The sequence below is a fragment of the Saccostrea echinata genome, unplaced genomic scaffold, assembly GCF_033153115.1.
Source record: "Saccostrea echinata isolate AGI-Se365-2 ecotype Australia unplaced genomic scaffold, CSIRO_AGI_Sech_v1 ptg000012l, whole genome shotgun sequence".
In the NCBI taxonomy this organism is placed as follows: Eukaryota; Metazoa; Mollusca; class Bivalvia; order Ostreida; family Ostreidae; genus Saccostrea; species Saccostrea echinata.
Window position 1 is genome coordinate 7,135,092 of NW_026889761.1, and position 20,016 is coordinate 7,155,107.

Below are 20,016 nucleotides of genomic sequence, written 5' to 3' on the forward strand. Positions count from 1 at the left end.
TCTGAGAAAAATGTGTTCGTTTATAAAGAAAATAAATAAAATATGCTCCCCGGCCTAGAATTCCCATGCTTCACATTTATAGCAAAGTACTAGTTTTTGTTCTTTATTATTCACGCATGCTATTGCTATGTATTAAATTATCTATTTGGTGTAAGTCTCTATATGCTATTGTAAAATGGTGAAGAGATTCAAATAAATGAATACTGAATACTGTAAAATTGAAATTAGGACTCACTTATATTATGGCCATTTATCGTATTTATATAAATTATTTGGATACACAACGCCATTTAATGCAGGTACAGTATTCGTACGTGTAAGGGCAGAATCCTGGGGAGTGATTTTAACAGCATGATTTATTTTTATTTTTAGGTAAAATATCAGCGACGCATGCAGATGACATTGTGAAAAGTTTTGTGTTTCGACGGGTTTATATATATGCCTGGATATTATGCTTCATTTAGTTTTAAATATTTTTTTTTATCGATTGGAAACAAGTTCTTACAACTTCCTGAAATATAACAGTGTGTCCTGCAAAATAAATAGCTTGAGTATGCAATGTATAAAATTAATTACACGTATAATGCACCAGGGAAATGCGAAAACTTGTCAGCATAACGCACAAGCACGAAAAAGAAAAGAAAGAATGAATATGATTTAAAAATAACAACAATAATAACGGAAATTAAGAGTTTAAGAAAAAGTAATTTCCATATTGTCTATCAGTCGTCTATACCGCATGTCTAAATAGGCAGGTATGACACAGTACACAGTCTTTGTGAATTTCTCGCAGTTGGAGGGCAAACTAAGAATTTTTATAAGACGGGGAGATCCAAATGGCATTCTTTAATGTGTCTAATAAAAAAATAAAAGAAATCATCCCTGATTTTTGTCCTTTGAAGCAAAATTTTTAGCTTTAATCGTACCCCGAAATTCAAACATGACAGTTTGGAGGCGTATTTTCCTGAATTTAAACACTACAGTTACAACGATCTTAAAATGTAAATAGATAGAATGGTAGAGAGAAATGTAAAGGCTGGGATTCTGCTCATGTTATGTGGTGAAGTTCATTCCTTGAGCTGCAGCGCGGATGCAAATACCCACATTGAAACACACATCCATGAACAAAACAACAAACGTCTCGACAAACTAGATGTTTTCTAGGCGGTCCGCGCTCAGTGTAAACAAAAACAGCAAGTGCGTGTGACCCGAGTATTTCACTGTTCACAGTTCCTGAGAAGTAAGTCGACGTTTTACTCTCGTCAGTAGCCATGGCCGATACTGCTCCTCCAGCAAAGTCCCCAGCCAAGAAGAAGGCCGCAAAGCCTAAGGTGCCCGCTGCACATCCCAAGTACATTGACATGATTAGCGCTGCTGTTGCATCTCTGAAAGAACGTGGTGGCTCATCTCGACAGGCCATTCTCAAGTACATCATGGCCAACTACAAAGTGGGCAACGATGTTAACTCTATCAACGCCCACCTGAAAATGGCCCTGAAGAGCGGAGTTAAGAAAGGCGCTCTGAAGCAAGCAAAGGGCACAGGCGCTAGTGGCTCCTTCAAACTTGGAGACAAACCCAAGACCGAAAAGAAGCCTAAAGCCAAAAAGGTAGCCAAACCCAAGGCAGCCAAGCCCAAGAAGGCCGCCACCAAGCCCAAGAAGCCTGCGGGAGAGAAGAAGGCCAAGACTCCAAAGAAGAAGGCAGCAGCCAAGAAACCAGCCGGACCCAAGAAAGCCAAGTCCCCCAAGAAAAAGGCAGCCCCCAAGTCTCCAAAGAAGGCAGCAGCCAAACCCAAGAAGGCCAAGACCCCCAAGAAGGCAGCGGCCAAGAAGACAAAGACTCCCAAGAAAGCAGCCGCCAAGAAATAAGCAGTCTTCGCATTCCAGGCAGACTGTCTACGCTTAAAACAAAATTTAAAAAGCCCTTTTCAGGGCTACCCACATTTTTAGAAAAGATGCCTTAAAAACATTCGTTAACGAAACATTTGCATAATCATTGCCTTTCTTTTCCCTCTCTTTCTCATTTTAATATTTGGAATGCAGAGGTCTGTGTTGAAAATTTAAACTAAACAAACATGTGAAATATTACAATTTCACTAACAATATATCTTACACAAATGCCTACACTGTCTAGGTGTAAACTAGGATTATGTGCTCATGGTAATTTATGTAATTGCATGCATATCTCACATGAATTCCTGATTGAACAATAATCTAAATAATAGGGAGGAGCAGTAAGTGAAATGAATGATGATTAAAAAAGTGTGTGAATTAATTTTTGTTTATAATGTACATAATATCAGGTCAAGTTTGAATTATTATATATGATAGACCATTTTCACACACCTTCTCACACACATACACTCACTGACTGTTGCAGTGTAATTCCATTCAATGTACAGAACAGAAGTCTTCTTTGATATTTTAGAATTGGTTTTATTTCCTAGCTTTCACGTCACACACAGAATGAATTAATGAAGCATACTCTGGTACGACTAAAATGAATTTCTAAGGCAGTGACTTTTTTCATGCAAGTGTCCGTGTAAACTGTAAATGGTCACAAGATTCTTGAAAGCAAAACCACATGCATACCAGGGCTTGTCAACAAACATCAAATATTTCTACAAAATCAATGTTTTTGAACAACTTCTTGAAGCTTTGTTTTGACAGGACTTCAAAATTTGATAAATATTCAAATTCTTGAACTTTCTAAAGTCTAAAGTGATAAACACATACAGAAGTTAAGGTGGGGGTGGGGATAAAGAAAGCAAAGCAATGATGAGCTGGTTTATGAGTCAGGATGTCGAATCCAGCAAACACTGGATCATGTATAAAGTAAAACATTATGGCCTGAAAAACATTTCATGAGGAAATTTTAAAGTAATATTCATTGATATAATAATAAAAATAATATAAATGAATGAATGAATGAATGAATGAATGAATGAATGAATGAATGAATGAATGAATGAATAAATAAATAAATAAATAAATAAATAAATAAATAAATAAGTAAATAAATAAATAAATAAATAAATAAATAAATAAATAAATAAATAAATAAATAAATAAATAAATAAATAAATAAATAAATAAATGAATAAATAAATAAATAAATAAATAAATAAATAAATATATTTAAAAAAAAATAAAAAGCATAGGGAGTGTTTATATGTCTATCTTCATGGTTATTATCATATTTACTGTGATCGTACATCTTTCAATACAGTGGGTCTATTAGATTATTTTATATAGAGAATTTAACATTGATTTTAACCAAGTACAAAATCTGTGCAAAAAAGGTGGATTGAAATGATTCCAGCTAAGACCAATGGAAGCACGCTATGCGCGACTAATCGCAAGGTGTCTTTCTTAACCCCCAACCAATCGCAAACATCCTTACTTAATGCGCGCTGATTTCGATTCAAGAGCCACAAACCGTATAAAACTATAGTAAACGCTTGCTCTCGTCATTCATTTTATCTGAACTCAGAGAAGATGGCACGTACCAAGCAGACTGCAAGAAAATCTACTGGAGGCAAGGCCCCACGAAAACAGCTGGCTACCAAGGCAGCCCGCAAAAGCGCACCAGCCACCGGTGGCGTTAAGAAGCCCCACAGATACAGGCCAGGAACTGTCGCTCTCCGTGAGATCAGGAGGTACCAGAAAAGCACCGAGTTGTTGATCAGGAAACTCCCATTCCAGCGTCTTGTCCGTGAAATCGCTCAGGATTTCAAGACAGATCTGCGTTTCCAGAGCTCTGCCGTCATGGCCCTCCAAGAAGCCAGTGAAGCCTACCTTGTCGGACTCTTTGAGGATACCAACTTGTGTGCTATCCACGCTAAGAGAGTGACCATCATGCCAAAGGACATCCAGCTTGCCAGACGTATCCGTGGCGAGAGAGCTTAAACATTTTCTTGTCTCGGACAAACACACAAACGGCCGTTTTCACGGCCACCAAAATATTTAGAAAAGATGCCCTCTTTAACAGCACTAATTAGAAACGTGACAACAAAGAGCACAAGTATATTGACCACATAATTTATGTCAGGTGTTATTGGCGAAATATTGTTTATTGTATATGAATGCAAGGAAACACACAGATATGATAGTGTCTTGAATACTGGCATAATTGCATAATTATGGCAGCTTATACTCGTATTATATATAAAGAAAACAAACAAACGAAAACACGCATGAAACGAGTGTCGCACAACAGTTTGAGAGAGAAACAATACACTGTAAAAATTACGTACATGTATCCCAAGCAATTCTAAAGGCACGTTAACAGAAATAATAATGATAAAAAAGTGATTCATGCATGGTTATACATATTTTGCTTAAATTCAGAGAGCGTGATAAACAATATGACACAATGGATACTGTTTTGAGAGTAATATTCTGACAGATAATAATAAATATGGTCAGTTGTTTGAAACATTTGCATATATATATTTATTACATTTCTATTCTGCGTAAAGAAATACTACTACTAATAATAATATTAATAATTGAAAAGAAATAAAGAGAGATACAGAGAATAACATGTACTGAGTTGGTAACGTGATATTTTATTTATTACGAGATGTATTATTTAAATGTGTCTTGCATTAAAGAATATTGTTTTAAATTATTTCCCTGAAAATATGACAGTATACAGAACCCCCGCAAAAATATGAAATCATATATAATGAACTACTGAAATTTAAGATTTGCCTATATAGACAAGTACATGATTTAGTAACAGCTCAAGGGTACACGAAAAAAATGTCAACAAAAGCAAATACGCAAGGCGCGCAGAGCGCGAACCAATCGCGCTTTAGCTTACACTGTGCCTTCGGAACGTGAAAATTGCACTGCCGAAGTTTTCAAGATACCACTGCTTCTAGCACGTCGTTGATTAGCGCTATATATACCACGATCTCTCCCCTAGCCCTCACATTTCAGAAGATTATCTACTGAGAGCAGAATTATGTCTGGACGTGGTAAAGGAGGAAAAGGTCTTGGAAAGGGGGGCGCCAAGCGTCACAGGAAGGTCCTGAGAGATAACATCCAGGGTATTACCAAACCCGCCATCCGCCGTCTTGCACGCAGAGGTGGAGTCAAACGTATCTCTGGGCTCATCTACGAGGAGACCCGTGGAGTCCTGAAAGTTTTCCTCGAGAACGTCATTCGTGATGCTGTCACCTACACGGAGCACGCCAAGAGGAAGACCGTCACAGCCATGGACGTTGTCTATGCCCTGAAGAGACAAGGACGTACCCTCTACGGATTCGGTGGTTAGATACCCCTACCATACTGTGCCTCCAAGAGCAAGAACAAACGGCCGTTTTCACGGCCACCCAAATTTTTCGAAAAGATACCTCTGAGCAGACGTGTTAAAGAAACGAAGGTGTTAATTTTTCTATATTCATTTCTAGTGAGCAAAAGAATTTTGATTTAATGTCACTGGAAGAAGGCATATTATTCGGATAGCCTTGCAGTAACTTGTACACAGGGTAGGGGAAAACAAATAATTACAATATCTTCATAATTATTGATTTACATTAGGTTCCCATGTAAGATTTTTGATCAGAAAAAGGGGGGCCTGCATGGGGAAAATACAAACAGACAAGAAAGTCCCATGCTCTAGTTGATTATTTCCAAGGACACATCTGGTAGATAAATATCAATTTAATAACCTGCACGTTGTTACAGTTTCCTGAGATATCGTCGAAAGCTGTAAATATTGAAATAGTATCCCTGTCAATACAGAGACAAAATTCGCGTATACAACAACTCGTACGGTTAAATGTACTTTGACAAGGTAGCAAGAGTTGTCTTTCGTTTTATGTGTGCTGTATATTCCTATGCATTGAGCAAGTGGTTATTTGCAGTGCAGGTCTATCATCTTTACATTTACATGCCTCTATCAACAATAAAGCATGACTTCACGATGTTGTTGTTGTTCTTCATTCTATTACATTTGGATTCCAACATAGACACCACATGTAATAGTAGTATGGCAACAAAGTACACCACACAGTCAAAAACATCATCTCAAGAAAAAAAAACTATGACCCATACTTGCGCGATATATTTCGTAATACCACTAAATATACATGTTTATTTTATACAGGGATGTCCCAGAACTAGCATTGTTTGAAATGATTATCTTGATCCTCATTCCTGTGCAAAACAAACCAACACACACAAAGCAAAATGTTTAAACAGAGATGACTTTGAAATATTCATATGCAGAAATGTGAAACACAACTTGAAGACGCTAGGTCTTAAGAATGTAGTTTATTTGATTACTTGTATATTTCCCGTAGGATCTTAAATGTTTGACATTCAAACGTAATTCCTTTTCAATATCCTTTGAAATGCATTTTTTTCATGAAGATAACCTGTAATGAGCTATAATATTTTTCCAGTAGATATTAAATCTGTGCTAGTTTTCTATACATGTTGTACACATGTTGATCACAACGTAAAATGTTCAATAAGATGTAATTACAATTTCTGGGTGATTATAGTTTATCTACCATTATCTTTGTGCCTCAGTGCATCACACATCCTTTGATATACTGAATTATAATATCTAGGTTACTTAAGAAATGTTTTTGAAAGTTCATGAAGGTATGACATACCTTTCACCAGGGCATATTTCATACAAATAAAATTATATATACCTGCCAGGGTGAAAAGTATCAGTTCATATCCTCCAGACAGACACTGACAAACTGTCTAGGGTATATATTTTCTATGTATTGAGGTATAGTATATTATTCCTCGTCTGTCATAGTTCATGAGAATAGGAGGAATTTTCATTTAATTTAAAAGAAATAACAAAGAGAATTCAAATTTCAGTTGAATAAGATAGACCCAGGCAAAATATATTATTTCTGTATAATAAGGAATTCGTTCATATTCTTTCTTAACGACATCTTCATTACAAGCCTCTAAGATACAGATATTCAGTGTTTCAGTACTTAAACTGGTATCTTACTAAGTATATACTTTCTCTTAATGATTTCTAATGTATAATGATCCAATATAATTATAAACACTGCATACGGTAATATTTATAATTTGCTTGTGCTCTGTTTTTAACCTACATTTTTTTGTTATCTTTATGATATAAATTATTCATTCTGGCTGTCTTCCATGTGCTTGAGAGGGGAAAAAAAGTGAACTGCTCTGTTGTTAAATTACTTTAAGGCTCACATAGTATAACATGCCTATGTGTAGCTAAAATTTGTTTTCGTCTGCAACTGTTGTGTTATAAATTATTCGTTGGGGCCCTGTTTTTTTTTTTTTTTTTCCTTTCTTAAATTCCCTGTCTGTAAATATATAATGTACACTATGAGGGGGCACATGTTCATTTATTTTTCAGAGGGTGTGCGTGTTTTTTTATTTTCAGGCATAGACCAACATTCAAAATTATTAATTAGCAAGAACAGTGTCTACAGACAAAAACAGATAATGCTAAGAAATAAAAATAAATAAGGTAAACATCTTGTTAAGACAAAACCTGATATACACACGTTTCTTAACGCTGTATTGAAAGTATCTTTTCGAAAAATTTGTGTGGCCCTGAAAAGGGCCGTTTTGTTTTTCTGAAGTGCAAGTTTGCAGTTTACTTGCTGCTGGTGTACTTGGTGACAGCCTTGGTTCCCTCAGAGACGGCGTGTTTGGCCAACTCACCGGGCAGAAGGAGACGGACAGCAGTCTGGATCTCTCTGCTGGTGATGGTTGATCGCTTGTTGTAGTGAGCGAGACGGGAGGCTTCGGCAGCGATTCTCTCAAAGATGTCGTTGACGAAAGAGTTCATGATGCTCATGGCCTTGCTGGAAACACCAGTATCTGGGTGAACCTGTTTCAGGACCTTGTAGATGTAAATGGCATAGGATTCCCTCCTCTTCCTGCGCTTTTTCTTGTCCCCAGTTCTCTGGGCCTTGGCCTTAGTGGCTGCTTTCTTAGCTCCTTTAGATCCGACTTTGGGTGGCATGTTTACAGGTTGTATACAAACTGAAAACTATGAGTGTCGATTCGCGCCTCGCTGGTTTTATATCGCACGGACGGATAACGGCCGATCAGTACATTACGAACCCTCGAGAAAACTAGTGTTGTTCGGCGAGCGACAAAGTGTGTAAAATACGATCGTGCCGATTGGCTGTACGGTTCAATCCGCCTGCGTGTTTAAATAGGGTCGCGAAGCCTGAGTTAAGAGTTATTCGTTGATTTCATTTCTTGAGCGTCAACTACTCGTAACAGATCAAAGATGTCAGGACGTGGTAAAGGAGGCAAGGTGAAGGGAAAGGCCAAGAGCCGATCCTCCCGTGCCGGACTTCAGTTCCCCGTGGGTCGTATCCACCGTCTGCTGAGGAAGGGCAACTACGCCGAGAGAGTGGGAGCCGGTGCCCCCGTGTACCTGGCCGCCGTTCTTGAATACTTGGCCGCCGAAGTCTTGGAGTTGGCAGGCAACGCCGCCCGCGACAACAAGAAGACCAGAATTATCCCCCGTCATCTGCAGCTGGCCATCCGCAACGACGAGGAGTTAAACAAACTGCTGTCCGGCGTGACCATCGCCCAGGGTGGTGTCCTGCCCAACATCCAGGCCGTGCTCCTCCCCAAGAAGACCCAGAAGTCCGCCAGCAAGTAAAAAAAAGTCTGTACGACTTTCAAATATACCAAACGGCCGTTTTCACGGCCACCCAAATTTTTCGAAAAGATGCCTCTGAGCGCATACTGTTAATATAAGAAACGAAATGCATGTTTAATAAATGAAAATATACATGCCAAGATATCACATTAATTTCACGTATATACAGTACCAGGCCATAAGTGAATCCTAATTGATTTTTGTGGCACATAATTTCAAAATGTAAGCGTGACATCACGCAACAAATGCAAAACTGAAATTTTACGGCACAGATTTGTTAAGAAATCATGGTAGAAATGTTAGCCACGATGAATTGTTTTCAATGATCAAAGGTATATAGTAACTAAGCAAATGATTTATTAGAGTGACACGTGTTATATACCATACAACAACATTTCAATAGGGTTCAATCAAAAATCCACATATTATTATTACTCAATCTTGTGTTTATTTTAAAACAAATTTGGGTAAGAAATGGTATAGAAGACGAAATTCCTTCTTTTTTTTTTTTTTTTTTTTTTTTTTTTTTTTATAGCACTGTGCTTAATTTGTACTCTGAATACCGGTCAAAGTTTTTTTGAAAACATGTGTTTTAATCGAATGCCAAAAATAAGAATGCTAATTGTAAAATGTATCTCGGTGTCATATGCATCTTCCAATATATATGTATATGTATGTATATATATATATATATATATATAACAGACACTGCTAATCTTAGCACACAGGTGTATACTTACAAAATGCATACATATATTTTAGGGGTGAAACGATACACCTCCTTCACGGTTCGATACGTATTGTATAATTTTGTCTCGGTTCGGTTATTTTCGATACGATACATTTTGATAGAAGAAAACAAATTCAACGTTGTTTTATGCTTTCTTTTTCTAAATCTAGTAACATATTTTACGAGTTTTATTTGCAAATTGACTAGAAGAAATTGATTAAAATTATTTGACGGTCAAAAATTATTTTACAAGCTATCAGTCATAAAAAATTTACGTTTTCTATACTTATTTTACTGAGTAATGTGTTTTACCTTATGCCAAACCCGACTGAATAACGATCCCGACCGAAAAATGAACCGAACCGAAAATTAGAGATTTTGCACCGTGTATCAAACCGAGAAAAAATACCGCAGTGAATCGATACCGCGGTGAACCGTTTCACTCCTAATATATTTAAATATTATGTATATTTTCATGTACTTTTTTTTTTTAAACTGTTTGTGAACAAATCAAGTAATGTACACATGTCACTAAAAATAAATAAATGACTTCCTTACCGTAATACCAATTAAATATTAAAACACCTATAGATATGTCAGGTTTAACAAAAATGAATAAAAAAAGGAAAGAAGGAAAATCGGAAAACTTCAAACGAAATTTTGAATAATTCTGAATCATGGTAATCGGGCTTAATTTTACCTCACAATAATTTCTTATCAATGAAATTAATCTTTTAAAACAGCAAAAAAAGAAAATAGCTGAGAAAGCAACAAAAGCATTATATGAAGTATTAAAGAAAGGAAGATTACATAACCTATCAATACAGTGTCAACCTGATTTGTTTGATAAAATCGTTCAACCTATATTGTTATATGGATGTGAAGTGTGGGGATTTTCAAATAATGCAATTATAGAAAGGGTACATCTAAAATTCTGTAAACTTTTACTCCATTTAAACGATTCAACCCCAGATTTCATGATATATGGTGAGCTTGGTCGATACCCTATGGGAATTCAAATAAAAACACGCATGATATCTTACTGGTCAAAATTAATTACTGGCAAAGAAACAAAAATTGCAAATTTATGCTATAAATTAGGCTTTATTTTAAATCAAGAAATAGGAGGAAAAATCAGCTGGTTTGAAAATGTTGGAAATATTCTGAATAATTGTGGGCTATCTAATATTCGGCTTGAGCAAAGCTCAAATAATACAAAATGGTTAACGGCGAAAGTTAAACTCACATTAATTGATCAATTCAAGCAAATTTGGCAATCAACTCTTCAAACCTCACCTAAAGCATTAAATTATAGAATATACAAAGACGAATTAAAGTTTGAAAACTATTTTAATATTTTCTCAAAACAGGATTCAACTACATTTTGTAGATTGCGAACTTGTAACCATCATTTACCAATTGAAAATGGACGTTGGCTTAATATACCAAGACAAGACAGAATTTGTTCCCATTGTAATCTAAAAGAAATCGGAGATGAATTTCATTACATACTAATGTGCACTTCACTACAAAAAGAAAGAATGCTATGCTTAACAGAAAAACACATACGATTTAAGAATATAATTAGTTTTAAAAACATCATGAATAGCAATAAACACTATTTTCTGAGAAAAATGTGTTCGTTTATAAAGAAAATAAATAAAATATGCTCCCCGGCCTAGAATTCCCATGCTTCACATTTATAGCAAAGTACTAGTTTTTGTTCTTTATTATTCACGCATGCTATTGCTATGTATTAAATTATCTATTTGGTGTAAGTCTCTATATGCTATTGTAAAATGGTGAAGAGATTCAAATAAATGAATACTGAATACTGTAAAATTGAAATTAGGACTCACTTATATTATGGCCATTTATCGTATTTATATAAATTATTTGGATACACAACGCCATTTAATGCAGGTACAGTATTCGTACGTGTAAGGGCAGAATCCTGGGGAGTGATTTTAACAGCATGATTTATTTTTATTTTTAGGTAAAATATCAGCGACGCATGCAGATGACATTGTGAAAAGTTTTGTGTTTCGACGGGTTTATATATATGCCTGGATATTATGCTTCATTTAGTTTTAAATATTTTTTTTTATCGATTGGAAACAAGTTCTTACAACTTCCTGAAATATAACAGTGTGTCCTGCAAAATAAATAGCTTGAGTATGCAATGTATAAAATTAATTACACGTATAATGCACCAGGGAAATGCGAAAACTTGTCAGCATAACGCACAAGCACGAAAAAGAAAAGAAAGAATGAATATGATTTAAAAATAACAACAATAATAACGGAAATTAAGAGTTTAAGAAAAAGTAATTTCCATATTGTCTATCAGTCGTCTATACCGCATGTCTAAATAGGCAGGTATGACACAGTACACAGTCTTTGTGAATTTCTCGCAGTTGGAGGGCAAACTAAGAATTTTTATAAGACGGGGAGATCCAAATGGCATTCTTTAATGTGTCTAATAAAAAAATAAAAGAAATCATCCCTGATTTTTGTCCTTTGAAGCAAAATTTTTAGCTTTAATCGTACCCCGAAATTCAAACATGACAGTTTGGAGGCGTATTTTCCTGAATTTAAACACTACAGTTACAACGATCTTAAAATGTAAATAGATAGAATGGTAGAGAGAAATGTAAAGGCTGGGATTCTGCTCATGTTATGTGGTGAAGTTCATTCCTTGAGCTGCAGCGCGGATGCAAATACCCACATTGAAACACACATCCATGAACAAAACAACAAACGTCTCGACAAACTAGATGTTTTCTAGGCGGTCCGCGCTCAGTGTAAACAAAAACAGCAAGTGCGTGTGACCCGAGTATTTCACTGTTCACAGTTCCTGAGAAGTAAGTCGACGTTTTACTCTCGTCAGTAGCCATGGCCGATACTGCTCCTCCAGCAAAGTCCCCAGCCAAGAAGAAGGCCGCAAAGCCTAAGGTGCCCGCTGCACATCCCAAGTACATTGACATGATTAGCGCTGCTGTTGCATCTCTGAAAGAACGTGGTGGCTCATCTCGACAGGCCATTCTCAAGTACATCATGGCCAACTACAAAGTGGGCAACGATGTTAACTCTATCAACGCCCACCTGAAAATGGCCCTGAAGAGCGGAGTTAAGAAAGGCGCTCTGAAGCAAGCAAAGGGCACAGGCGCTAGTGGCTCCTTCAAACTTGGAGACAAACCCAAGACCGAAAAGAAGCCTAAAGCCAAAAAGGTAGCCAAACCCAAGGCAGCCAAGCCCAAGAAGGCCGCCACCAAGCCCAAGAAGCCTGCGGGAGAGAAGAAGGCCAAGACTCCAAAGAAGAAGGCAGCAGCCAAGAAACCAGCCGGACCCAAGAAAGCCAAGTCCCCCAAGAAAAAGGCAGCCCCCAAGTCTCCAAAGAAGGCAGCAGCCAAACCCAAGAAGGCCAAGACCCCCAAGAAGGCAGCGGCCAAGAAGACAAAGACTCCCAAGAAAGCAGCCGCCAAGAAATAAGCAGTCTTCGCATTCCAGGCAGACTGTCTACGCTTAAAACAAAATTTAAAAAGCCCTTTTCAGGGCTACCCACATTTTTAGAAAAGATGCCTTAAAAACATTCGTTAACGAAACATTTGCATAATCATTGCCTTTCTTTTCCCTCTCTTTCTCATTTTAATATTTGGAATGCAGAGGTCTGTGTTGAAAATTTAAACTAAACAAACATGTGAAATATTACAATTTCACTAACAATATATCTTACACAAATGCCTACACTGTCTAGGTGTAAACTAGGATTATGTGCTCATGGTAATTTATGTAATTGCATGCATATCTCACATGAATTCCTGATTGAACAATAATCTAAATAATAGGGAGGAGCAGTAAGTGAAATGAATGATGATTAAAAAAGTGTGTGAATTAATTTTTGTTTATAATGTACATAATATCAGGTCAAGTTTGAATTATTATATATGATAGACCATTTTCACACACCTTCTCACACACATACACTCACTGACTGTTGCAGTGTAATTCCATTCAATGTACAGAACAGAAGTCTTCTTTGATATTTTAGAATTGGTTTTATTTCCTAGCTTTCACGTCACACACAGAATGAATTAATGAAGCATACTCTGGTACGACTAAAATGAATTTCTAAGGCAGTGACTTTTTTCATGCAAGTGTCCGTGTAAACTGTAAATGGTCACAAGATTCTTGAAAGCAAAACCACATGCATACCAGGGCTTGTCAACAAACATCAAATATTTCTACAAAATCAATGTTTTTGAACAACTTCTTGAAGCTTTGTTTTGACAGGACTTCAAAATTTGATAAATATTCAAATTCTTGAACTTTCTAAAGTCTAAAGTGATAAACACATACAGAAGTTAAGGTGGGGGTGGGGATAAAGAAAGCAAAGCAATGATGAGCTGGTTTATGAGTCAGGATGTCGAATCCAGCAAACACTGGATCATGTATAAAGTAAAACATTATGGCCTGAAAAACATTTCATGAGGAAATTTTAAAGTAATATTCATTGATATAATAATAAAAATAATATAAATGAATGAATGAATGAATGAATGAATGAATGAATGAATGAATGAATGAATGAATGAATGAATGAATAAATAAATAAATAAATAAATAAATAAATAAATAAATAAATAAGTAAATAAATAAATAAATAAATAAATAAATAAATAAATAAATAAATAAATAAATAAATAAATAAATAAATAAATAAATAAATAAATAAATAAATAAATAAATAAATAAATAAATAAATAAATAAATATATTTAAAAAAAAATAAAAAGCATAGGGAGTGTTTATATGTCTATCTTCATGGTTATTATCATATTTACTGTGATCGTACATCTTTCAATACAGTGGGTCTATTAGATTATTTTATATAGAGAATTTAACATTGATTTTAACCAAGTACAAAATCTGTGCAAAAAAGGTGGATTGAAATGATTCCAGCTAAGACCAATGGAAGCACGCTATGCGCGACTAATCGCAAGGTGTCTTTCTTAACCCCCAACCAATCGCAAACATCCTTACTTAATGCGCGCTGATTTCGATTCAAGAGCCACAAACCGTATAAAACTATAGTAAACGCTTGCTCTCGTCATTCATTTTATCTGAACTCAGAGAAGATGGCACGTACCAAGCAGACTGCAAGAAAATCTACTGGAGGCAAGGCCCCACGAAAACAGCTGGCTACCAAGGCAGCCCGCAAAAGCGCACCAGCCACCGGTGGCGTTAAGAAGCCCCACAGATACAGGCCAGGAACTGTCGCTCTCCGTGAGATCAGGAGGTACCAGAAAAGCACCGAGTTGTTGATCAGGAAACTCCCATTCCAGCGTCTTGTCCGTGAAATCGCTCAGGATTTCAAGACAGATCTGCGTTTCCAGAGCTCTGCCGTCATGGCCCTCCAAGAAGCCAGTGAAGCCTACCTTGTCGGACTCTTTGAGGATACCAACTTGTGTGCTATCCACGCTAAGAGAGTGACCATCATGCCAAAGGACATCCAGCTTGCCAGACGTATCCGTGGCGAGAGAGCTTAAACATTTTCTTGTCTCGGACAAACACACAAACGGCCGTTTTCACGGCCACCAAAATATTTAGAAAAGATGCCCTCTTTAACAGCACTAATTAGAAACGTGACAACAAAGAGCACAAGTATATTGACCACATAATTTATGTCAGGTGTTATTGGCGAAATATTGTTTATTGTATATGAATGCAAGGAAACACACAGATATGATAGTGTCTTGAATACTGGCATAATTGCATAATTATGGCAGCTTATACTCGTATTATATATAAAGAAAACAAACAAACGAAAACACGCATGAAACGAGTGTCGCACAACAGTTTGAGAGAGAAACAATACACTGTAAAAATTACGTACATGTATCCCAAGCAATTCTAAAGGCACGTTAACAGAAATAATAATGATAAAAAAGTGATTCATGCATGGTTATACATATTTTGCTTAAATTCAGAGAGCGTGATAAACAATATGACACAATGGATACTGTTTTGAGAGTAATATTCTGACAGATAATAATAAATATGGTCAGTTGTTTGAAACATTTGCATATATATATTTATTACATTTCTATTCTGCGTAAAGAAATACTACTACTAATAATAATATTAATAATTGAAAAGAAATAAAGAGAGATACAGAGAATAACATGTACTGAGTTGGTAACGTGATATTTTATTTATTACGAGATGTATTATTTAAATGTGTCTTGCATTAAAGAATATTGTTTTAAATTATTTCCCTGAAAATATGACAGTATACAGAACCCCCGCAAAAATATGAAATCATATATAATGAACTACTGAAATTTAAGATTTGCCTATATAGACAAGTACATGATTTAGTAACAGCTCAAGGGTACACGAAAAAAATGTCAACAAAAGCAAATACGCAAGGCGCGCAGAGCGCGAACCAATCGCGCTTTAGCTTACACTGTGCCTTCGGAACGTGAAAATTGCACTGCCGAAGTTTTCAAGATACCACTGCTTCTAGCACGTCGTTGATTAGCGCTATATATACCACGATCTCTCCCCTAGCCCTCACATTTCAGAAGATTATCTACTGAGAGCAGAATTATGTCTGGACGTGGTAAAGGAGGAAAAGGTCTTGGAAAGGGGGGCGCCAAGCGTCACAGGAAGGTCCTGAGAGATAACATCCAGGGTATTACCAAACCCGCCATCCGCCGTCTTGCACGCAGAGGTGGAGTCAAACGTATCTCTGGGCTCATCTACGAGGAGACCCGTGGAGTCCTGAAAGTTTTCCTCGAGAACGTCATTCGTGATGCTGTCACCTACACGGAGCACGCCAAGAGGAAGACCGTCACAGCCATGGACGTTGTCTATGCCCTGAAGAGACAAGGACGTACCCTCTACGGATTCGGTGGTTAGATACCCCTACCATACTGTGCCTCCAAGAGCAAGAACAAACGGCCGTTTTCACGGCCACCCAAATTTTTCGAAAAGATACCTCTGAGCAGACGTGTTAAAGAAACGAAGGTGTTAATTTTTCTATATTCATTTCTAGTGAGCAAAAGAATTTTGATTTAATGTCACTGGAAGAAGGCATATTATTCGGATAGCCTTGCAGTAACTTGTACACAGGGTAGGGGAAAACAAATAATTACAATATCTTCATAATTATTGATTTACATTAGGTTCCCATGTAAGATTTTTGATCAGAAAAAGGGGGGCCTGCATGGGGAAAATACAAACAGACAAGAAAGTCCCATGCTCTAGTTGATTATTTCCAAGGACACATCTGGTAGATAAATATCAATTTAATAACCTGCACGTTGTTACAGTTTCCTGAGATATCGTCGAAAGCTGTAAATATTGAAATAGTATCCCTGTCAATACAGAGACAAAATTCGCGTATACAACAACTCGTACGGTTAAATGTACTTTGACAAGGTAGCAAGAGTTGTCTTTCGTTTTATGTGTGCTGTATATTCCTATGCATTGAGCAAGTGGTTATTTGCAGTGCAGGTCTATCATCTTTACATTTACATGCCTCTATCAACAATAAAGCATGACTTCACGATGTTGTTGTTGTTCTTCATTCTATTACATTTGGATTCCAACATAGACACCACATGTAATAGTAGTATGGCAACAAAGTACACCACACAGTCAAAAACATCATCTCAAGAAAAAAAAACTATGACCCATACTTGCGCGATATATTTCGTAATACCACTAAATATACATGTTTATTTTATACAGGGATGTCCCAGAACTAGCATTGTTTGAAATGATTATCTTGATCCTCATTCCTGTGCAAAACAAACCAACACACACAAAGCAAAATGTTTAAACAGAGATGACTTTGAAATATTCATATGCAGAAATGTGAAACACAACTTGAAGACGCTAGGTCTTAAGAATGTAGTTTATTTGATTACTTGTATATTTCCCGTAGGATCTTAAATGTTTGACATTCAAACGTAATTCCTTTTCAATATCCTTTGAAATGCATTTTTTTCATGAAGATAACCTGTAATGAGCTATAATATTTTTCCAGTAGATATTAAATCTGTGCTAGTTTTCTATACATGTTGTACACATGTTGATCACAACGTAAAATGTTCAATAAGATGTAATTACAATTTCTGGGTGATTATAGTTTATCTACCATTATCTTTGTGCCTCAGTGCATCACACATCCTTTGATATACTGAATTATAATATCTAGGTTACTTAAGAAATGTTTTTGAAAGTTCATGAAGGTATGACATACCTTTCACCAGGGCATATTTCATACAAATAAAATTATATATACCTGCCAGGGTGAAAAGTATCAGTTCATATCCTCCAGACAGACACTGACAAACTGTCTAGGGTATATATTTTCTATGTATTGAGGTATAGTATATTATTCCTCGTCTGTCATAGTTCATGAGAATAGGAGGAATTTTCATTTAATTTAAAAGAAATAACAAAGAGAATTCAAATTTCAGTTGAATAAGATAGACCCAGGCAAAATATATTATTTCTGTATAATAAGGAATTCGTTCATATTCTTTCTTAACGACATCTTCATTACAAGCCTCTAAGATACAGATATTCAGTGTTTCAGTACTTAAACTGGTATCTTACTAAGTATATACTTTCTCTTAATGATTTCTAATGTATAATGATCCAATATAATTATAAACACTGCATACGGTAATATTTATAATTTGCTTGTGCTCTGTTTTTAACCTACATTTTTTTGTTATCTTTATGATATAAATTATTCATTCTGGCTGTCTTCCATGTGCTTGAGAGGGGAAAAAAAGTGAACTGCTCTGTTGTTAAATTACTTTAAGGCTCACATAGTATAACATGCCTATGTGTAGCTAAAATTTGTTTTCGTCTGCAACTGTTGTGTTATAAATTATTCGTTGGGGCCCTGTTTTTTTTTTTTTTTTTCCTTTCTTAAATTCCCTGTCTGTAAATATATAATGTACACTATGAGGGGGCACATGTTCATTTATTTTTCAGAGGGTGTGCGTGTTTTTTTATTTTCAGGCATAGACCAACATTCAAAATTATTAATTAGCAAGAACAGTGTCTACAGACAAAAACAGATAATGCTAAGAAATAAAAATAAATAAGGTAAACATCTTGTTAAGACAAAACCTGATATACACACGTTTCTTAACGCTGTATTGAAAGTATCTTTTCGAAAAATTTGTGTGGCCCTGAAAAGGGCCGTTTTGTTTTTCTGAAGTGCAAGTTTGCAGTTTACTTGCTGCTGGTGTACTTGGTGACAGCCTTGGTTCCCTCAGAGACGGCGTGTTTGGCCAACTCACCGGGCAGAAGGAGACGGACAGCAGTCTGGATCTCTCTGCTGGTGATGGTTGATCGCTTGTTGTAGTGAGCGAGACGGGAGGCTTCGGCAGCGATTCTCTCAAAGATGTCGTTGACGAAAGAGTTCATGATGCTCATGGCCTTGCTGGAAACACCAGTATCTGGGTGAACCTGTTTCAGGACCTTGTAGATGTAAATGGCATAGGATTCCCTCCTCTTCCTGCGCTTTTTCTTGTCCCCAGTTCTCTGGGCCTTGGCCTTAGTGGCTGCTTTCTTAGCTCCTTTAGATCCGACTTTGGGTGGCATGTTTACAGGTTGTATACAAACTGAAAACTATGAGTGTCGATTCGCGCCTCGCTGGTTTTATATCGCACGGACGGATAACGGCCGATCAGTACATTACGAACCCTCGAGAAAACTAGTGTTGTTCGGCGAGCGACAAAGTGTGTAAAATACGATCGTGCCGATTGGCTGTACGGTTCAATCCGCCTGCGTGTTTAAATAGGGTCGCGAAGCCTGAGTTAAGAGTTATTCGTTGATTTCATTTCTTGAGCGTCAACTACTCGTAACAGATCAAAGATGTCAGGACGTGGTAAAGGAGGCAAGGTGAAGGGAAAGGCCAAGAGCCGATCCTCCCGTGCCGGACTTCAGTTCCCCGTGGGTCGTATCCACCGTCTGCTGAGGAAGGGCAACTACGCCGAGAGAGTGGGAGCCGGTGCCCCCGTGTACCTGGCCGCCGTTCTTGAATACTTGGCCGCCGAAGTCTTGGAGTTGGCAGGCAACGCCGCCCGCGACAACAAGAAGACCAGAATTATCCCCCGTCATCTGCAGCTGGCCATCCGCAACGACGAGGAGTTAAACAAACTGCTGTCCGGCGTGACCATCGCCCAGGGTGGTGTCCTGCCCAACATCCAGGCCGTGCTCCTCCCCAAGAAGACCCAGAAGTCCGCCAGCAAGTAAAAAAAAGTCTGTACGACTTTCAAATATACCAAACGGCCGTTTTCACGGCCACCCAAATTTTTCGAAAAGATGCCTCTGAGCGCATACTGTTAATATAAGAAACGAAATGCATGTTTAATAAATGAAAATATACATGCCAAGATATCACATTAATTTCACGTATATACAGTACCAGGCCATAAGTGAATCCTAATTGATTTTTGTGGCACATAATTTCAAAATGTAAGCGTGACATCACGCAACAAATGCAAAACTGAAATTTTACGGCACAGATTTGTTAAGAAATCATGGTAGAAATGTTAGCCACGATGAATTGTTTTCAATGATCAAAGGTATATAGTAACTAAGCAAATG

General features: G+C 36.9%; 8 protein-coding genes across 8 annotated transcripts; 6 read left to right on the forward strand and 2 right to left on the reverse strand.

Moving 5' to 3' along the window:
• The first annotated feature begins 1,181 nt into the window (after positions 1–1,181).
• Positions 1,182–1,894, forward strand: LOC133185863 (histone H1-like). The gene has a single exon (XM_061321152.1). It carries the CDS (start codon positions 1,272–1,274, stop codon positions 1,866–1,868), a length of 597 nt encoding a protein of 198 aa, XP_061177136.1. The 5' UTR covers positions 1,182–1,271; the 3' UTR covers positions 1,869–1,894.
• Positions 1,895–4,944: 3,050 nt separating this feature from the next.
• On the forward strand, positions 4,945–5,933 carry LOC133185259 (histone H4). The gene has a single exon (XM_061320372.1). The coding sequence runs from the start codon at positions 4,972–4,974 to the stop codon at positions 5,281–5,283; it is 312 nt and encodes a 103-aa protein (XP_061176356.1). The 5' UTR covers positions 4,945–4,971; the 3' UTR covers positions 5,284–5,933.
• A 1,399-nt stretch (positions 5,934–7,332) lies between these two features.
• Positions 7,333–8,010, reverse strand: LOC133185261 (histone H2B). Its single transcript, XM_061320374.1, has one exon. It carries the CDS (start codon positions 7,990–7,992, stop codon positions 7,621–7,623), a length of 372 nt encoding a protein of 123 aa, XP_061176358.1. The 5' UTR covers positions 7,993–8,010; the 3' UTR covers positions 7,333–7,620.
• Positions 8,011–8,232: 222 nt separating this feature from the next.
• On the forward strand, positions 8,233–8,661 carry LOC133185260 (histone H2A-like). Its single transcript, XM_061320373.1, has one exon. It carries the CDS (start codon positions 8,266–8,268, stop codon positions 8,644–8,646), a length of 381 nt encoding a protein of 126 aa, XP_061176357.1. The 5' UTR covers positions 8,233–8,265; the 3' UTR covers positions 8,647–8,661.
• Positions 8,662–12,181: 3,520 nt separating this feature from the next.
• Positions 12,182–12,894, forward strand: LOC133185258 (histone H1-like). Its single transcript, XM_061320371.1, has one exon. It carries the CDS (start codon positions 12,272–12,274, stop codon positions 12,866–12,868), a length of 597 nt encoding a protein of 198 aa, XP_061176355.1. The 5' UTR covers positions 12,182–12,271; the 3' UTR covers positions 12,869–12,894.
• A 3,066-nt stretch (positions 12,895–15,960) lies between these two features.
• On the forward strand, positions 15,961–16,949 carry LOC133185864 (histone H4). The gene has a single exon (XM_061321153.1). It carries the CDS (start codon positions 15,988–15,990, stop codon positions 16,297–16,299), a length of 312 nt encoding a protein of 103 aa, XP_061177137.1. The 5' UTR covers positions 15,961–15,987; the 3' UTR covers positions 16,300–16,949.
• Positions 16,950–18,348: 1,399 nt separating this feature from the next.
• LOC133185865 (histone H2B-like) lies at positions 18,349–19,026 on the reverse strand (the record flags this gene model as incomplete). The annotated part of the gene is made up of 1 exon (XM_061321154.1): positions 18,349–19,026. A coding segment is annotated over one exon (390 nt), but the record flags the coding sequence as incomplete, so codon positions are not given.
• A 222-nt stretch (positions 19,027–19,248) lies between these two features.
• LOC133185866 (histone H2A-like) lies at positions 19,249–19,677 on the forward strand. Its single transcript, XM_061321156.1, has one exon. The coding sequence runs from the start codon at positions 19,282–19,284 to the stop codon at positions 19,660–19,662; it is 381 nt and encodes a 126-aa protein (XP_061177140.1). The 5' UTR covers positions 19,249–19,281; the 3' UTR covers positions 19,663–19,677.
• Positions 19,678–20,016: the final 339 nt, after the last annotated feature.